General features: G+C 39.7%; 2 protein-coding genes across 2 annotated transcripts in view; one reads left to right on the plus strand and one right to left on the minus strand.

Moving 5' to 3' along the window:
• The window catches only part of LOC113021508 (dynein axonemal heavy chain 5-like), a 132,202-nt gene that overhangs the window by 68,792 nt on the left and 43,791 nt on the right, over nt 1-19,619 (plus strand). The gene's annotated exons all lie outside the window — the stretch shown is intronic.
• Nucleotides 15,400-19,619, minus strand: part of LOC145432343 (dynein axonemal heavy chain 5-like) — a 41,823-nt gene continuing 37,603 nt past the window's right edge. The window contains exons 27-31 of the mRNA XM_080309107.1: nt 18,845-18,994; nt 17,469-17,714; nt 17,094-17,313; nt 15,887-16,092; nt 15,400-15,653 (exon numbers count right to left, since the gene is read on the minus strand). Coding sequence (XP_080165233.1) covers nt 15,438-15,653; nt 15,887-16,092; nt 17,094-17,313; nt 17,469-17,714; nt 18,845-18,994 — 1,038 coding nt within the window. The 3' untranslated portion in view covers nt 15,400-15,437. The remainder of the gene's footprint in view (nt 15,654-15,886; nt 16,093-17,093; nt 17,314-17,468; nt 17,715-18,844; nt 18,995-19,619) is intronic.

A 19,619-nucleotide genomic window follows, 5' to 3' on the forward strand; every position in this document is an offset into this window, starting at 1 on the left:
CACACATCCTACGAAAAGGTGGTAGGTTGTCGGTCGAGAAAGTTTCCTTTTTCGTTGGTTGTGTGACTTGAGGAGCGGGTGTCAACTTTGTCTTTTTCGGTCTAATGGGTGGCAGTGGAGTCCGCTGTAACTGTTGTTCGTCAGATGCATCTTCCCTGCCTACGTAAATGTATTTATGTTCCTCAAAAAGGGCAATGTCTTTTTCAACTTGACTCATTGCCTCTTCGAGAAACATTTTGTAATTGTATTTTTTGTGCTGTGAAGGGGAGATAGTAAAAGGGAGGGATTGATATTCAAAGTTTAGCTCATTAAACCTCCTCTTTAGGCCCTGGAGAATGTTTTGTTTCTCCTGTTCGGCCAGTGGTTTAACTGTTTCCTGTTGTTTTGTTAACCAGGCATCATTGTCCTGCTTAGCCTTTTCTTTCTCTGCCTTTCTTCTACGCAGGTAGCCTGGAACGATTCTGTAATCGTTTTTCTGTAAATAAAAGGGGACAAGTCCAGATTTCTCAAGGAGCTGCTTGTCCCCTTTGCGTGTATCCACACAAGCAGGTTGAGCCATGACTTTCTTCATGCCTGTGTGTTCTGGTTTTTTCCTGAATGTGTGTTCAGGTTTTTCGCCTTCTGGCCTCTGTGGGCACATTTCGCGATGAGATGGCGCCTTAACTGTTCTTGGCACCATGGTCCTGTGTTCATTTTTATATTTATTTTCTAATACAATTGCTTCCCTGTATTTAGAAATATACATTTTAGGTTTGGGTGGAGGAAGAGTACTCTACTTTGGGAGAAGGTTATAAGCGCTTTCATCTGAAAACACAATTCAATCGCTAGCTTAAAATCACCTGCAAGGGAATTCTACAACTGTGTGTCGAGGCACCCCTATTTATAGATTTTTATGGCCTGGCATGTGACATCATGGTGGCCTGGCATGTGACATCATAGTGGCCTGGCATGTGACATCATGGTAGCCTGTCTTTGTTCTGTCATTTAAGCCCCACCCCCCTGGTTACTGTTGCTATTGTAACTATTATATTATGAATGCTGGTAGCTAGCATTCCACACACACACATACACTTTTTGCCAAGGTTCCAGCTGCAGTCACCAAGACATGTAAATGTATTTAGTAACCCTCTGGGGTCCAGAGTATAATTGGCCGTTTTTGACTACTTTAGATTTTACCTCTATATTTCACCTTTAAAAAAATCTTCTTCTTTTTTTTTTTGGCACAACCTCAAATATCTGAAATTTGAGTTAATTTTTCATTTATACTATATTTGCACAATAGATCTAAATTCAGACAAAAAAAATTCAAAATCCGAGTAGAAAATACTTGTCATTTTTATTGTAAAAGCCACAAACATGTTTAAGGAATTGTTTTCATAACTTGAAATGCGAATAGAAGTTGTACATTTGTAAAAATTATGCACAAGTTTTGCAAACAACTTTATGTTCAGTATAATATATGCAGGTTTTCTTCCTGAATACTATCGTTGTTTATATTTACTGCGGGAAGAAACGGTTTTTATAAGGAAAAACACTAGAAAGCACTCAGTCCCCCTCCCAACTCCCCCAGCCTTTCCTATTGGTGAAAAAATATACCATGTGGACCAATCAAAAAATGATAGGGCAACATAGCATTTAGTTGTTTACGAAGGCGGGCAGGTGTATACATATAGTTTGAGTCTGACGGCTCTTTGTTTGCTTCTCATCTGTAAACTCTGCATACTCTCTCATGTGATTCAGTTTGTTTTGAAAAGTCTCAACAGGATCTTGAGCTTTATTGTGAAAGGTTTACGTGGAAAACAAACAAGCGTACAGCGGAACCACGCGATGGTTTTACCGTCATTGTTGCTAACGAAAACACGTAAAAACAGGCACTTGCCCGCCCATAGTGTGGTTATATTAAATATAAGAGAAAGAGAGAACTTTAAGAAATTAATATAGCCACTAAGGTGACCGTCAAAACGATGAAAAATACTGCTGTAAATAGTTTATTTTACGACATCACGAAACAAACGATAGCGTAATAGGAAACGATAGACATTTTTATATCGTCATTTGATATATATCGTTATATCGAACAGCCCTAACATACACTCTTATATTTGTACATATATTTATTCTTATAATTCTCAGATTTACCCATTCGTATATTTTGCTTGTTCTTATGTTATTGTATTTTGCACACCTCTGTTGCACACACATAAGAATTTCGCTCACATGTGCTGTACCAGTGTACCTGCACATGTTATGTGATACGGGAAATCTCCAATTTTTTTTTATTTTGTTTTTTTTGAGATTAAATAATATACCATTGTAAAGACGACACAAGAGTTCCAGAGGCTCTTCTGGGAGCCAGAGTCGACCAGAAAACGTTTCCCCGAGCTTGAGTCCTCTATGAAGAGCAGCCTTTCCTTATCGGCAGCGGTCACAGCCGCTACAGAGCGCTGGCAGGCTTGTTTCCCTGGGCCTTAAAACTGCAAAGGCGGCACGGTGCTGTCACGCTGATGGTAAAAACACAGGCCTTTAACACAGTGCCGCTGTGCCACTTTATTTTTTAACAAAACACTACGCTTTATGTATAAAGAACTGCCTATTCTACTACTTATTGAAGAAAAAGAATCCACAAAAGATTATTTTTACTTTCTTTTATTTGTTCCAGATAAATTATAAATTATTTTTTAAAAAGCAATGAAATGCATCAGATGTCTCCCATGCTTTCTTTTCTGCTGTAATTTTTTTTTTTTGAACATAAATTGGTCTATTGAAAATAAAATGTAGTAAGAACCACTACATTTTTTCAATAGGCCAATTTATGTTTAAGAAAACCCCAACAATCAAATGATCCCATCTGAGCAAGCACTGGGCGACGGTGGGAAGGAAAAACTCCTTTGTCTTAAAAAGAAGAAACCTTCGACAGAACCAGGCTCAGATGGTGCGGCTTCTGTCAAGACCGGTTGGGGGTTAGGTAGTTAAAAAACTACTCTAACGGTACAGCACTACAGCTTTTTGGTGGAAATGGGTGGAAGGATGGGTGTTACACCTCGTTTCATTGGAGGTCTTACAGGTGGTCGGGGTGTAGATTCAGCTTTTTTACAAATAGGTGGCAGAGGGACAGGACTAGGTCGTGGAATTATAACTAGTTGGGTGGGAATAGGTTGTCTGTGAAGGTTCTCAGTCATGGGAATAGGTTGCTTTCCACTTCTGGATATAGGTGGAACACACATCCTACGAAAAGGTGGTAGGTTGTCGGTCGAGAAAGTTTCCTTTTTCGTTGGTTGTGTGACTTGAGGAGCGGGTGTCAACTTTGTCTTTTTCGGTCTAATGGGTGGCAGTGGAGTCCGCTGTAACTGTTGTTCGTCAGATGCATCTTCCCTGCCTACGTAAATGTATTTATGTTCCTCAAAAAGGGCAATGTCTTTTTCAACTTGACTCATTGCCTCTTCGAGAAACATTTTGTAATTGTATTTTTTGTGCTGTGAAGGGGAGATAGTAAAAGGGAGGGATTGATATTCAAAGTTTAGCTCATTAAACCTCCTCTTTAGGCCCTGGAGAATGTTTTGTTTCTCCTGTTCGGCCAGTGGTTTAACTGTTTCCTGTTGTTTTGTTAACCAGGCATCATTGTCCTGCTTAGCCTTTTCTTTCTCTGCCTTTCTTCTACGCAGGTAGCCTGGAACGATTCTGTAATCGTTTTTCTGTAAATAAAAGGGGACAAGTCCAGATTTCTCAAGGAGCTGCTTGTCCCCTTTGCGTGTATCCACACAAGCAGGTTGAGCCATGACTTTCTTCATGCCTGTGTGTTCTGGTTTTTTCCTGAATGTGTGTTCAGGTTTTTCGCCTTCTGGCCTCTGTGGGCACATTTCGCGATGAGATGGCGCCTTAACTGTTCTTGGCACCATGGTCCTGTGTTCATTTTTATATTTATTTTCTAATACAATTGCTTCCCTGTATTTAGAAATATACATTTTAGGTTTGGGTGGAGGAAGAGTACTCTACTTTGGGAGAAGGTTATAAGCGCTTTCATCTGAAAACACAATTCAATCGCTAGCTTAAAATCACCTGCAAGGGAATTCTACAACTGTGTGTCGAGGCACCCCTATTTATAGATTTTTATGGCCTGGCATGTGACATCATGGTGGCCTGGCATGTGACATCATAGTAGCCTGTCTTTGTTCTGTCATTTAAGCCCCACCCCCCTGGTTACTGTTGCTATTGTAACTATTATATTATGAATGCTGGTAGCTAGCATTCCACACATTCATAATATAATAGTTACAATAGCAACAGTAACCAGGGGGGTGGGGCTTAAATGACAGAACAAAGACAGGCTACTATGATGTCACATGCCAGGCCACCATGATGTCACATGCCAGGCCATAAAAATCTATAAATAGGGGTGCCTCGACACACAGTTGTAGAATTCCCTTGCAGGTGAATTTAAGCTAGCGATTGAATTGTGTTTTCAGATGAAAGCGCTTATAACCTTCTCCCAAAGTAGAGTACTCTTCCTCCACCCAAACCTAAAATGTATATTTCTAAATACAGGGAAGCAATTGTATTAGAAAATAAATATAAAAATGAACACAGGACCATGGTGCCAAGAACAGTTAAGGCGCCATCTCATCGCGAAATGTGCCCACAGAGGCCAGAAGGCGAAAAACCTGAACACACATTCAGGAAAAAACCAGAACACACAGGCATGAAGAAAGTCATGGCTCAACCTGCTTGTGTGGATACACGCAAAGGGGACAAGCAGCTCCTTGAGAAATCTGGACTTGTCCCCTTTTATTTACAGAAAAACGATTACAGAATCGTTCCAGGCTACCTGCGTAGAAGAAAGGCAGAGAAAGAAAAGGCTAAGCAGGACAATGATGCCTGGTTAACAAAACAACAGGAAACAGTTAAACCACTGGCCGAACAGGAGAAACAAAACATTCTCCAGGGCCTAAAGAGGAGGTTTAATGAGCTAAACTTTGAATATCAATCCCTCCCTTTTACTATCTCCCCTTCACAGCACAAAAAATACAATTACAAAATGTTTCTCGAAGAGGCAATGAGTCAAGTTGAAAAAGACATTGCCCTTTTTGAGGAACATAAATACATTTACGTAGGCAGGGAAGATGCATCTGACGAACAACAGTTACAGCGGACTCCACTGCCACCCATTAGACCGAAAAAGACAAAGTTGACACCCGCTCCTCAAGTCACACAACCAACGAAAAAGGAAACTTTCTCGACCGACAACCTACCACCTTTTCGTAGGATGTGTGTTCCACCTATATCCAGAAGTGGAAAGCAACCTATTCCCATGACTGAGAACCTTCACAGACAACCTATTCCCACCCAACTAGTTATAATTCCACGACCTAGTCCTGTCCCTCTGCCACCTATTTGTAAAAAAGCTGAATCTACACCCCGACCACCTGTAAGACCTCCAATGAAACGAGGTGTAACACCCATCCTTCCACCCATTTCCACCAAAAAGCTGTAGTGCTGTACCGTTAGAGTAGTTTTTTAACTACCTAACCCCCAACCGGTCTTGACAGAAGCCGCACCATCTGAGCCTGGTTCTGTCGAAGGTTTCTTCTTTTTAAGACAAAGGAGTTTTTCCTTCCCACCGTCGCCCAGTGCTTGCTCAGATGAGATCATTTGATTGTTGGGGTTTTCTTAAACATAAATTGGCCTATTGAAAAAATGTAGTGGTTCTTACTACATTTTATTTTCAATAGACCAATTTATGTTCAAAAAAAAAAAATTACAGCAGAAAAGAAAGCATGGGAGACATCTGATGCATTTCATTGCTTTTTAAAAAATAATTTATAATTTATCTGGAACAAATAAAAGAAAGTAAAAATAATCTTTTGTGGATTCTTTTTCTTCAATAAGTAGTAGAATAGGCAGTTCTTTATACATAAAGCGTAGTGTTTTGTTAAAAAATAAAGTGGCACAGCGGCACTGTGTTAAAGGCCTGTGTTTTTACCATCAGCGTGACAGCACCGTGCCGCCTTTGCAGTTTTAAGGCCCAGGGAAACAAGCCTGCCAGCGCTCTGTAGCGGCTGTGACCGCTGCCGATAAGGAAAGGCTGCTCTTCATAGAGGACTCAAGCTTGGGGAAACGTTTTCTGGTCGACTCTGGCTCCCAGAAGAGCCTCTGGAACTCTTGTGTCGTCTTTACAATGGTATATTATTTAATCTCAAAAAAAACAAAATAAAAAAAAATTGGAGATTTCCCGTATCACATAACATGTGCAGGTACACTGGTACAGCACATGTGAGCGAAATTCTTAAGTGTGTGCAACAGAGGTGTGCAAAATACAATAACATAAGAACAAGCAAAATATACGAATGGGTAAATCTGAGAATTATAAGAATAAATATATGTACAAATATAAGAGTGTATGTTAGGGCTGTTCGATATAACGATATATATCAAATGACGATATAAAAATGTCTATCGTTTCCTATTACGCTATCGTTTGTTTCGTGATGTCGTAAAATAAACTGTTTACAGCAGTATTTTTCATCGTTTTGACGGTCACCTTAGTGGCTATATTAATTTCTTAAAGTTCTCTCTTTCTCTTATATTTAATATAACCACACTATGGGCGGGCAAGTGCCTGTTTTTACGTGTTTTCGTTAGCAACAATGACGGTAAAACCATCGCGTGGTTCCGCTGTACGCTTGTTTGTTTTCCACGTAAACCTTTCACAATAAAGCTCAAGATCCTGTTGAGACTTTTCAAAACAAACTGAATCACATGAGAGAGTATGCAGAGTTTACAGATGAGAAGCAAACAAAGAGCCGTCAGACTCAAACTATATGTATACACCTGCCCGCCTTCGTAAACAACTAAATGCTATGTTGCCCTATCATTTTTTGATTGGTCCACATGGTATATTTTTTCACCAATAGGAAAGGCTGGGGGAGTTGGGAGGGGGACTGAGTGCTTTCTAGTGTTTTTCCTTATAAAAACCGTTTCTTCCCGCAGTAAATATAAACAACGATAGTATTCAGGAAGAAAACCTGCATATATTATACTGAACATAAAGTTGTTTGCAAAACTTGTGCATAATTTTTACAAATGTACAACTTCTATTCGCATTTCAAGTTATGAAAACAATTCCTTAAACATGTTTGTGGCTTTTACAGTAAAAATGACAAGTATTTTCTACTCGGATTTTGAATTTTTTTTGTCTGAATTTAGATCTATTGTGCAAATATAGTATAAATGAAAAATTAACTCAAATTTCAGATATTTGAGGTTGTGCCAAAAAAAAAAAGAAGAAGATTTTTTTAAAGGTGAAATATAGAGGTAAAATCTAAAGTAGTCAAAAACGGCCAATTATACTCTGGACCCCAGAGGGTTACTAAATACATTTACATGTCTTGGTGACTGCAGCTGGAACCTTGGCAAAAAGTGTATGTGTGTGTGTGGAATGCTAGCTACCAGCATTCATAATATAATAGTTACAATAGCAACAGTAACCAGGGGGGTGGGGCTTAAATGACAGAACAAAGACAGGCTACCATGATGTCACATGCCAGGCCACCATGATGTCACAAGCCAGGCCACCATGATGTCACATGCCAGGCCATAAAAATCTATAAATAGGGGTGCCTCGACACACAGTTGTAGAATTCCCTTGCAGGTGAATTTAAGCTAGCGATTGAATTGTGTTTTCAGATGAAAGCGCTTATAACCTTCTCCCAAAGTAGAGTACTCTTCCTCCACCCAAACCTAAAATGTATATTTCTAAATACAGGGAAGCAATTGTATTAGAAAATAAATATAAAAATGAACACAGGACCATGGTGCCAAGAACAGTTAAGGCCCCATCTCATCGCGAAATGTGCCCACAGAGGCCAGAAGGCGAAAAACCTGAACACACATTCAGGAAAAAACCAGAACACACAGGCATGAAGAAAGTCATGGCTCAACCTGCTTGTGTGGATACACGCAAAGGGGACAAGCAGCTCCTTGAGAAATCTGGACTTGTCCCCTTTTATTTACAGAAAAACGATTACAGAATCGTTCCAGGCTACCTGCGTAGAAGAAAGGCAGAGAAAGAAAAGGCTAAGCAGGACAATGATGCCTGGTTAACAAAACAACAGGAAACAGTTAAACCACTGGCCGAACAGGAGAAACAAAACATTCTCCAGGGCCTAAAGAGGAGGTTTAATGAGCTAAACTTTGAATATCAATCCCTCCCTTTTACTATCTCCCCTTCACAGCACAAAAAATACAATTACAAAATGTTTCTCGAAGAGGCAATGAGTCAAGTTGAAAAAGACATTGCCCTTTTTGAGGAACATAAATACATTTACGTAGGCAGGGAAGATGCATCTGACGAACAACAGTTACAGCGGACTCCACTGCCACCCATTAGACCGAAAAAGACAAAGTTGACACCCGCTCCTCAAGTCACACAACCAACGAAAAAGGAAACTTTCTCGACCGACAACCTACCACCTTTTCGTAGGATGTGTGTTCCACCTATATCCAGAAGTGGAAAGCAACCTATTCCCATGACTGAGAACCTTCACAGACAACCTATTCCCACCCAACTAGTTATAATTCCACGACCTAGTCCTGTCCCTCTGCCACCTATTTGTAAAAAAGCTGAATCTACACCCCGACCACCTGTAAGACCTCCAATGAAACGAGGTGTAACACCCATCCTTCCACCCATTTCCACCAAAAAGCTGTAGTGCTGTACCGTTAGAGTAGTTTTTTAACTACCTAACCCCCAACCGGTCTTGACAGAAGCCGCACCATCTGAGCCTGGTTCTGTCGAAGGTTTCTTCTTTTTAAGACAAAGGAGTTTTTCCTTCCCACCGTCGCCCAGTGCTTGCTCAGATGAGATCATTTGATTGTTGGGGTTTTCTTAAACATAAATTGGCCTATTGAAAAAATGTAGTGGTTCTTACTACATTTTATTTTCAATAGACCAATTTATGTTCAAAAAAAAAAAATTACAGCAGAAAAGAAAGCATGGGAGACATCTGATGCATTTCATTGCTTTTTAAAAAATAATTTATAATTTATCTGGAACAAATAAAAGAAAGTAAAAATAATCTTTTGTGGATTCTTTTTCTTCAATAAGTAGTAGAATAGGCAGTTCTTTATACATAAAGCGTAGTGTTTTGTTAAAAAATAAAGTGGCACAGCGGCACTGTGTTAAAGGCCTGTGTTTTTACCATCAGCGTGACAGCACCGTGCCGCCTTTGCAGTTTTAAGGCCCAGGGAAACAAGCCTGCCAGCGCTCTGTAGCGGCTGTGACCGCTGCCGATAAGGAAAGGCTGCTCTTCATAGAGGACTCAAGCTTGGGGAAACGTTTTCTGGTCGACTCTGGCTCCCAGAAGAGCCTCTGGAACTCTTGTGTCGTCTTTACAATGGTATATTATTTAATCTCAAAAAAAACAAAATAAAAAAAAATTGGAGATTTCCCGTATCACATAACATGTGCAGGTACACTGGTACAGCACATGTGAGCGAAATTCTTAAGTGTGTGCAACAGAGGTGTGCAAAATACAATAACATAAGAACAAGCAAAATATACGAATGGGTAAATCTGAGAATTATAAGAATAAATATATGTACAAATATAAGAGTGTATGTTAGGGCTGTTCGATATAACGATATATATCAAATGACGATATAAAAATGTCTATCGTTTCCTATTACGCTATCGTTTGTTTCGTGATGTCGTAAAATAAACTGTTTACAGCAGTATTTTTCATCGTTTTGACGGTCACCTTAGTGGCTATATTAATTTCTTAAAGTTCTCTCTTTCTCTTATATTTAATATAACCACACTATGGGCGGGCAAGTGCCTGTTTTTACGTGTTTTCGTTAGCAACAATGACGGTAAAACCATCGCGTGGTTCCGCTGTACGCTTGTTTGTTTTCCACGTAAACCTTTCACAATAAAGCTCAAGATCCTGTTGAGACTTTTCAAAACAAACTGAATCACATGAGAGAGTATGCAGAGTTTACAGATGAGAAGCAAACAAAGAGCCGTCAGACTCAAACTATATGTATACACCTGCCCGCCTTCGTAAACAACTAAATGCTATGTTGCCCTATCATTTTTTGATTGGTCCACATGGTATATTTTTTCACCAATAGGAAAGGCTGGGGGAGTTGGGAGGGGGACTGAGTGCTTTCTAGTGTTTTTCCTTATAAAAACCGTTTCTTCCCGCAGTAAATATAAACAACGATAGTATTCAGGAAGAAAACCTGCATATATTATACTGAACATAAAGTTGTTTGCAAAACTTGTGCATAATTTTTACAAATGTACAACTTCTATTCGCATTTCAAGTTATGAAAACAATTCCTTAAACATGTTTGTGGCTTTTACAGTAAAAATGACAAGTATTTTCTACTCGGATTTTGAATTTTTTTTGTCTGAATTTAGATCTATTGTGCAAATATAGTATAAATGAAAAATTAACTCAAATTTCAGATATTTGAGGTTGTGCCAAAAAAAAAAAGAAGAAGATTTTTTTAAAGGTGAAATATAGAGGTAAAATCTAAAGTAGTCAAAAACGGCCAATTATACTCTGGACCCCAGAGGGTTACTAAATACATTTACATGTCTTGGTGACTGCAGCTGGAACCTTGGCAAAAAGTGTATGTGTGTGTGTGGAATGCTAGCTACCAGCATTCATAATATAATAGTTACAATAGCAACAGTAACCAGGGGGGTGGGGCTTAAATGACAGAACAAAGACAGGCTACCATGATGTCACATGCCAGGCCACCATGATGTCACAAGCCAGGCCACCATGATGTCACATGCCAGGCCATAAAAATCTATAAATAGGGGTGCCTCGACACACAGTTGTAGAATTCCCTTGCAGGTGAATTTAAGCTAGCGATTGAATTGTGTTTTCAGATGAAAGCGCTTATAACCTTCTCCCAAAGTAGAGTACTCTTCCTCCACCCAAACCTAAAATGTATATTTCTAAATACAGGGAAGCAATTGTATTAGAAAATAAATATAAAAATGAACACAGGACCATGGTGCCAAGAACAGTTAAGGCCCCATCTCATCGCGAAATGTGCCCACAGAGGCCAGAAGGCGAAAAACCTGAACACACATTCAGGAAAAAACCAGAACACACAGGCATGAAGAAAGTCATGGCTCAACCTGCTTGTGTGGATACACGCAAAGGGGACAAGCAGCTCCTTGAGAAATCTGGACTTGTCCCCTTTTATTTACAGAAAAACGATTACAGAATCGTTCCAGGCTACCTGCGTAGAAGAAAGGCAGAGAAAGAAAAGGCTAAGCAGGACAATGATGCCTGGTTAACAAAACAACAGGAAACAGTTAAACCACTGGCCGAACAGGAGAAACAAAACATTCTCCAGGGCCTAAAGAGGAGGTTTAATGAGCTAAACTTTGAATATCAATCCCTCCCTTTTACTATCTCCCCTTCACAGCACAAAAAATACAATTACAAAATGTTTCTCGAAGAGGCAATGAGTCAAGTTGAAAAAGACATTGCCCTTTTTGAGGAACATAAATACATTTACGTAGGCAGGGAAGATGCATCTGACGAACAACAGTTACAGCGGACTCCACTGCCACCCATTAGACCGAAAAAGACAAAGTTGACACCCGCTCCTCAAGTCACACAACCAACGAAAAAGGAAACTTTCTCGACCGACAACCTACCACCTTTTCGTAGGATGTGTGTTCCACCTATATCCAGAAGTGGAAAGCAACCTATTCCCATGACTGAGAACCTTCACAGACAACCTATTCCCACCCAACTAGTTATAATTCCACGACCTAGTCCTGTCCCTCTGCCACCTATTTGTAAAAAAGCTGAATCTACACCCCGACCACCTGTAAGACCTCCAATGAAACGAGGTGTAACACCCATCCTTCCACCCATTTCCACCAAAAAGCTGTAGTGCTGTACCGTTAGAGTAGTTTTTTAACTACCTAACCCCCAACCGGTCTTGACAGAAGCCGCACCATCTGAGCCTGGTTCTGTCGAAGGTTTCTTCTTTTTAAGACAAAGGAGTTTTTCCTTCCCACCGTCGCCCAGTGCTTGCTCAGATGAGATCATTTGATTGTTGGGGTTTTCTTAAACATAAATTGGCCTATTGAAAAAATGTAGTGGTTCTTACTACATTTTATTTTCAATAGACCAATTTATGTTCAAAAAAAAAAAATTACAGCAGAAAAGAAAGCATGGGAGACATCTGATGCATTTCATTGCTTTTTAAAAAATAATTTATAATTTATCTGGAACAAATAAAAGAAAGTAAAAATAATCTTTTGTGGATTCTTTTTCTTCAATAAGTAGTAGAATAGGCAGTTCTTTATACATAAAGCGTAGTGTTTTGTTAAAAAATAAAGTGGCACAGCGGCACTGTGTTAAAGGCCTGTGTTTTTACCATCAGCGTGACAGCGTTGTGTTGTTTTTAAGTACTGTATAATACTTAAATATGATCAGTTAGACAAAACCAGCTGATGACAAATGTTTTGTCTTGCTTTGTTTTATATTTGGGACAGTTCTTAACCCAGTTTACAGCATGATTTAGCAGATATACATTTGCCCTTCTAAACAGAGAATGTTTCAATTTCACAGGTTTCACCTCAATTCTTTTATCTGCTGAACTAGAACACTTCAAAATGTGTGACAGTACCAGTAGATAACCACATTTCTGCAAGTTTGTTTTTTGCTTGTTCAGCAACTTCAGCAAGTGGTTATTGATGTATCATACTTTCTTCAGTCGTGATGGATTCTGTTTTCAGACAGGGTAAAACATCAGGATGGTGGCTAATACGGAAAGAAAAATGGATGGTGACAGAAAAACAGAGATAGCTTATACTAGACAGAATGGCCTGCATCCCTTGCTGTGTTCTTTTAATTCTTCAGCAAGGCATTTGATGATGACTATGGGTTCTGGACTTCATGTAAATAATTTTCATCCAAATACTAAAAACAATCCTTATGCAACTTTGTCCAATTCATAACTGGGTACTAAAAGGGCTTCAATTCATGAACAGATGATGCAAGACTTCTGTTTAACATCTTTAATAAAAGCTACGAGTGGAAACTTTCATTTAACATCAAGTCTTGGCAGCATACAGAAGTAAAATATGTAAAAAAAATTGAAATTGCCCAACATTTACAGATTTAATGTGCTATATGTGCATGCCGTTGAATGCATATGTATAGGTTTGTGCATGAGTTTTCTAAGGCTGTGTTGTCATTCTCAGTTTAAGAAGCAGCACAAATACAATGGGCCTGCTGAGCCTGACAGCCATAAGCATCCGTCATAATGAAACTACCTTTAATGAAACAAGCTCAGGAACTGCCCCTAGACACACACACACCTACAAGTTAAGCACACTAATAACTCATATATATAATCTGTGAAATCTCACATAGAGTGCATTTTGGATGTAACAAGAGCACATCACAAGAAAGCAACAACAAATAAATAAATAAATAAATGACACCCCGCTAAACAATAAATATATCACCAGTGTTGGGACTAACGCGTTATTAAGTAACGCATTACAGTAACTACGTTATTATTGTGGTAACGAGCACGGTAACTAGTTATTATGCCAAAACCAGGAACGCGTTACTCGTTACTGGGATTTAGATAGGCTCGTTATTCGTTACTTCGTGTGGTGGCTATCGCGGAGCTTCCACAGATTCAATAACATTAGCAAGTGGTGGAAGCCAGCAGGTGGATGAGAGAAAGGGAGGCAAGAGGAGAGACCCGAAGCGGCCGCCGGTCCCAGTGTCAGGTGAACTGAACTTCAGGTAAGAAGTTATAACCTGCAGTCCATCTGGGTCAGATATGAACCAAGTTTAGGTGGAGTTTATTTTCGTTATGCTGACTTTTTTGTACTGCGTGCTAGCTAGCATGACGGAGTTTCTATACAGCTGGGTGGGTGCTATGTTACTGATGTTGAACTTTATTTTGTTCATAAGGTTAATTATTAGAGTTGCCAACCGTCCCGTAAAAAACAGAATCGTCTGGTATTCAGAGAAAATATTACGCGTTTCTTATTGAGGTGAAAAGGAACAGTTTGTCCCGGACTTCAGCTACAATGAAAAAGACACAAAGCTGGAGTTATTCTGTGTTTACGCTGCACAGCTGCCTCTTCTTCTCTCATCCTCTCACCCTCCCTCTCCTGTTTCTACTTCAATCATGAAACTGATCAATGATCAGCTGATCGGCTTTTCTCTCTTGTTTATTTATCGCCCACTTTGCGGCAGAAAGAGGAAACCAGCGGATGTTGCGCTAAACAACAGCAGCACTTTTAAGCTTGATCAGCTGTTGTTAGAATTTATTTAATATTAATTTCTAGTATCAGCTGATGTTTGCTGGAGCCACAGCTGTAAAGCTGCTGGTCATGATGTCGGTTTGGATATGTGGTGAGTGGGAAACATGAAGATGAAACCAGGAGATGTCCTTACTGAATCATCAGAGCTGTGATGGAGAAACAGGTTTACCTTTTAGTTAACATGAATGAGTTGAAGGGAAGTTATGAACTGTTTCTGAGAGATAAATAACACCAGGATCCTTTTCTAAGCAGCTGACAGCTGGTAACTGTGCAGGGGCGGGTCTAGCAAAGTGTTGCCAGGGGTCCATGTAGGGAATTAAAAGGGAAAGGGGGGCACAAGGAAATACTTTCTTATTCTCATTTAAAATGTCTCACTTTTAAAAAAATAATTATCTGAGTCTTACAACAAACAATTGATAGATTGATGCATATATACCATCAGAACAGTGTACATCACTGTCACAACAGTATTTATTTTCATTCAAAGGCTTTATGATTTTTCCTATAATGGTGGGCCGGTCTCTAGTCAAAATGCCCGGGACGATTTTTTTGTCCCAGTCCAGCCCTGTATGCAGCTCATCTGCAGTCTGGTGTTACCTACATCTTCCTATTCAGAAGGCAGAATTTCCGAGTTCTGAGTACAATCGAAAGCACCACGACTGCAGTTTTTGTGTTGGATGTAAAAAGCAGGCTAGGATAGAATCAGGCGTGGGATTTCTCTCGTGGAAATGTGCACATTATTTTTTCCTTTCTATTGGTAGGTGGCACAGTGCACTTGTGGTAAGTAAGCAAGCTAGAAGAAGAATCTTGCTGGGTATCCAGTTACGGAAGCAACACATTAACAAGAGAATTCTGAGTAAAACCAAAGTTACTTTCCCTAGTAACTAGTTACTCTGAAAGTAACGAGTAACTTGAAGTAACTGAGTTACTTTTGATAGAAGTAACTAGTAATGTAACTAAGTTACTCATTTAAAGTAACTTACCCAACACTGTATATCACAGAACTTAACTTTGAGTGAGAAAAAAAGAGAAATAGTCTGGAAACAGATGAATTTTCAGTCACTGACACAGTGGGAGTTCTGGCAGACACGTTGCACTAAGAAATGTCTTATTTTTAGAGACTGACCTGAATGTATGTTAGATACTGGTCAACACTGGAGCACTTTGGGATGCTGTAGCCCTTGTAGAAGCTAAATGCAGGTCCAAACATTTCCTCACTGAACCACACCTTGGCAAAGGTGTTGAGGAGGCGCTTGTCATAGTCGTCGGTCACACGACCACCGTATTGAATCTCTCCAATCATGTATCGAACTGTGTTCCAGGACACACCCTAAGGAGATGATAAAACAGTGATAAAGGATGACAAAAAAATTGTTCATGAATGTGCAATATAATTTGTGAGCAGACTGAATACATACACAGTCAGAAAGCTCTAAAACTCCCAGCAGATGGCTGTTGTTGATAAGTATTTACAATATCCTTTCTTTAAATCTCAACCCTTTTAACATTTTTTTATGGTCAAGAGTCCTAATCACACAGAATAATAAGCATTACTCTACCTACCTTCTTAATATCCATGTCATCAAGATGGTTTTGAACAAACTGGACAGTGGCATTAAAATCAGCCTGGTTGAACTCATAGGGAATATTCCATCCCAGGGGGCCATATTTCCTTCTCTCCTGAACTGTGCTGTGAAGAAAGGCTACTGCATACAGCATCGGCCTCCACTGCGCCATGTTACTGACATCCAAAAGGTCCTGGTTTATACCTGGTCAGGGACATGCAGGTCAAAAAGATGTACTGCATGCCCAAAAGGAGGCTAAGTGTAACATCTACAGAAATGTATTGAAATAATCCATAACTGAATAAAGTCAGTTACTTCTAAAACCAAGCATTGCACAAACATGCACACACAGATTTCCTTTTTAGCGAACAGTTAGGATTTGTTGTGTAAATGTGGGAGAAAAGATAGTGAACTGAATATGTCAGTCAAAATAATACCTTCTTTCTGATATAATACCAAACTGCAATTACTAATCGAAATCAGAATTCCCTAGCAGATCATTACATGGAGAAACCTTTGGAATGCAAGCGCGCGGATCCACACAGGTATGCACACGGGTGTTCACTGCTCGTAGACCCAAATTACACCTTTCTTGGCTGCTACTTCGACGCACATCTGTCCTGCGTGCTGCACAACAACATTGAATATTTAGTATTTACTGCTGTTTACACTTAGCTAGATTAATGCGATGGTGTTGTGTTTAGTATGTTGCTTTGTTTTTTTTTTCTGCTTGTTTTCTATAAAAAAAAAAAAAAAAATTCAAGCTGTAGATACGATCTCAATTCCCCTCCAGGAACCATGTCATCTGAGCCAGGAAAAGACAGCTGGTTTCTACATTTTAAAGATTCTTTTCTTTCTTCACCCTTGTTTTGGACCAAAACACAGACTAGATAACTCAGACTTGTTTAAAATTTTACTAACCTTGGGTAACATGGGTAAAAAACAAAATCCGGAATACAATAAATATAGCATCAAACAGGTGTTTCTCCCACATTTCCATCTTTTTATTCACTTACTTATTCCTATCATGGATATCACGAAGTAGAGGTGTTTTGTATATCTGCATCTCCAAATGTACACATCAATATTGGAATATATTTCATTCTCTTAGGTCCTCTTTCTTTATCACATAGATAAATTGGATCTATTAAACTGGCTAGTATTTCTGGACTTCTTTAATGTGAGCTTAAGTGAGCCAAACCTACCGCCATATGTCCTCTTAAGCCCTGCCTTGAGGCCCTGTGGTGGTTCATTGGTGAACTTGATGGACATCTGGAGAAGTGTGATGGGAAAGTGTCTGTGGACCTCAGTGGTCATCCAAAGGCGGAAGCTGTTGTTGACAAAGTCTGTCTCTGTCACAGTGTCCATGAGCTCATCCATGAAGTCCAAACCCAGGTGGCAATTCTGGAGTAAGGCCCAGCCACCCTGGGGACAAACACAGTAGTATGCCTATCATCCATGACGAAGACTATAAATGAGGAGTTCAAGAAAACCCTAAATAATTTCTATAAATTCCAAACCACATTTTTAGAGACAGAACATCTGTATTGCTAAAACAGCAGTAATATCTCACCACTCACATTAGCCATAGTTTGCTGCAGAAGCTTGCGTGCGTGGACCTCTTGTCCTTGACCCATGGATACATAACGGGTCTCGATTTTCAGCTTCTTCCCGAGTGCTATAATGGAGTCAGTTGGATCTGAGCCCATTGAAAGGAAGCAGATGAGAGGTGTTCGTGGGTCCGACTCCTCCCACATCTTCTCTAAATCAAGAATCACCCCTTCAGTGTATTTCTCCCCTACTGCGTCCATTATGTATTTACGGGCCTAAAGGAAAGAATATGATGCAAAGCAGATGTAATTTTTTAAATGCTTTGTAATGCAAAGAGTTGAGCAAAGTAGTCCAATAGTATATATTGGAATAAATTTACTTTCTAGAAAGCTGAGAACTGAGATAATTCTTCAAAGCATTTTCTTTACTGGCTAACTCTTTTTACCCTTAAGGCTAGGGCAACTGTGGACTGGACTGTGAGTTTAACTAAATAAATTGGACTCCAGGCTTGTCTTCAGTGGGCCAGAAAGTTATCCATCAGTAAAACTGAATATCTTTTAGCCACTGTAAATATTCAGGCACAGCAGGCTGGAGGGTGAAAGCTGTATAACAACAAGTTACACAAGCTGCTTCTTATCTCAAGAAGAGCTTTGACCAAGCAGCTTTCAGTGAAGATTAAGAGATTATACATTCTTGTTTTGTGGTCCGTGTCTCATTTATGTAGCTGTATTTTTAAGTCAGGAGGTATCGCTTCCCAAGCTTTAAGCCATTAACTCTCAGATTAGCAACTTTAAGCCTTTTCTCTTTCTTTAGTGGTAATTATTAATTTTAATTGCAGTCTACAGTATACTATTGAAAATGCACTATGATAGAAATGAGAAAAGTAGATTTACATTGCCTGTTCTACTTGTTGTGTTGTATATTATAAAGTAGGCAAAAGCATGACCAAAAAACAGACCAGACAACCAATGTTTGGCTTTCTAATTAAAGAAAATGGATTGGGTGACCCTTAGCCATCCTATGCTGCTATAGGCTGGTTAGACTCTTCTGATGCTTTTAAAGTTTACACTGCGATATTCATACTGTTAATATTTCCCTTCTCACTCCTGTAGTTTATGTTTTGTCCTTGGTCTCTCTATGTTCTCCTTTTCTCTCTCCTCTTTACCCCTCACCAGTCGCAGTAGATGGCCTCCCTTTCTGAACCTAAACCAGCTTCTGCCAAGGACCCGATCATTAATTCTGGAGCACCGTCACCAAAGGCTTGTTCACAGGGGAACTTATAACAGTTATTACAATATTAATGTTCCAAGGAACTTTTTGTTTTGAATTGGCATTATATAAAGAAAACTGAATTTAATCATTGTATCTGTCCTCTATAGCCATGCATAAACATGTCTCTCCTTACTTGTGCGATGGTCCTGTCAGGACACCAGCAGCGTATGAGGAGCAGCCGTCTAAAACAGTCAAGAGACTGGTCATAGGAGTTTGGGACTACTTCCTCCTCTGGGGCCTCCTTGTCAAACCAAGCCTTCCACTGTTTCTCGTTAGGACTTATCTGTAAGAAGACTTATCTGTGACAAAAAGCTCTGACGTGGGAAACAAATATAAAACAGGGCAAAACTTTAACTGCATTACAGCACATCAAAATCTGCAGAAAAGATAAAAGAATACTGTGAACACTTCAAACATATTTAGACACAAAGTGATCTTCAAAGTGGCCAACAAAAGAAAGCTAATAAGTAACAACAAAAAAAGACAAAAGAAGGATGAAATGTACCCTGTTTGACTATGTGCACTCCCTCGCTCTCTCTCTGTGTCTCGTCTCCCTTAACTGTTTCCGTGTCCCCCTCGTTGTCTCCTCCCGTTATCTCCCTGGTCCGTCTCATCTCCCTGAATTTTCTTTCCTCCCAGCTCCCGTGTCAAGTTGTGTGACTTGGTCTCTGTCTTAGTGATTCCTGGTTTACTTTGATAGTCTTCTGTCTGGTGTGCATCATGTTCAGTTTTGTGTCCCCGTGTCTCGTTAGTTAGATCACGTTCGGCTGGGTCCCCTCCAGTAGTTTGTTCCCTCGTTTGCCCTGGTGTGTATTTATGTCTGCGTCTCCCTCTGTCCTGTGTCGTGATCTCCCTCATTTCCCCGCTGTGTGCTCTGCCTGCCTGTGTAGTTCATGTGTATTCCCAGT

This window comes from Astatotilapia calliptera, chromosome 12, assembly GCF_964374335.1.
Source record: "Astatotilapia calliptera chromosome 12, fAstCal68.1, whole genome shotgun sequence".
NCBI lineage: Eukaryota > Metazoa > Chordata > Actinopteri > Cichliformes > Cichlidae > Astatotilapia > Astatotilapia calliptera.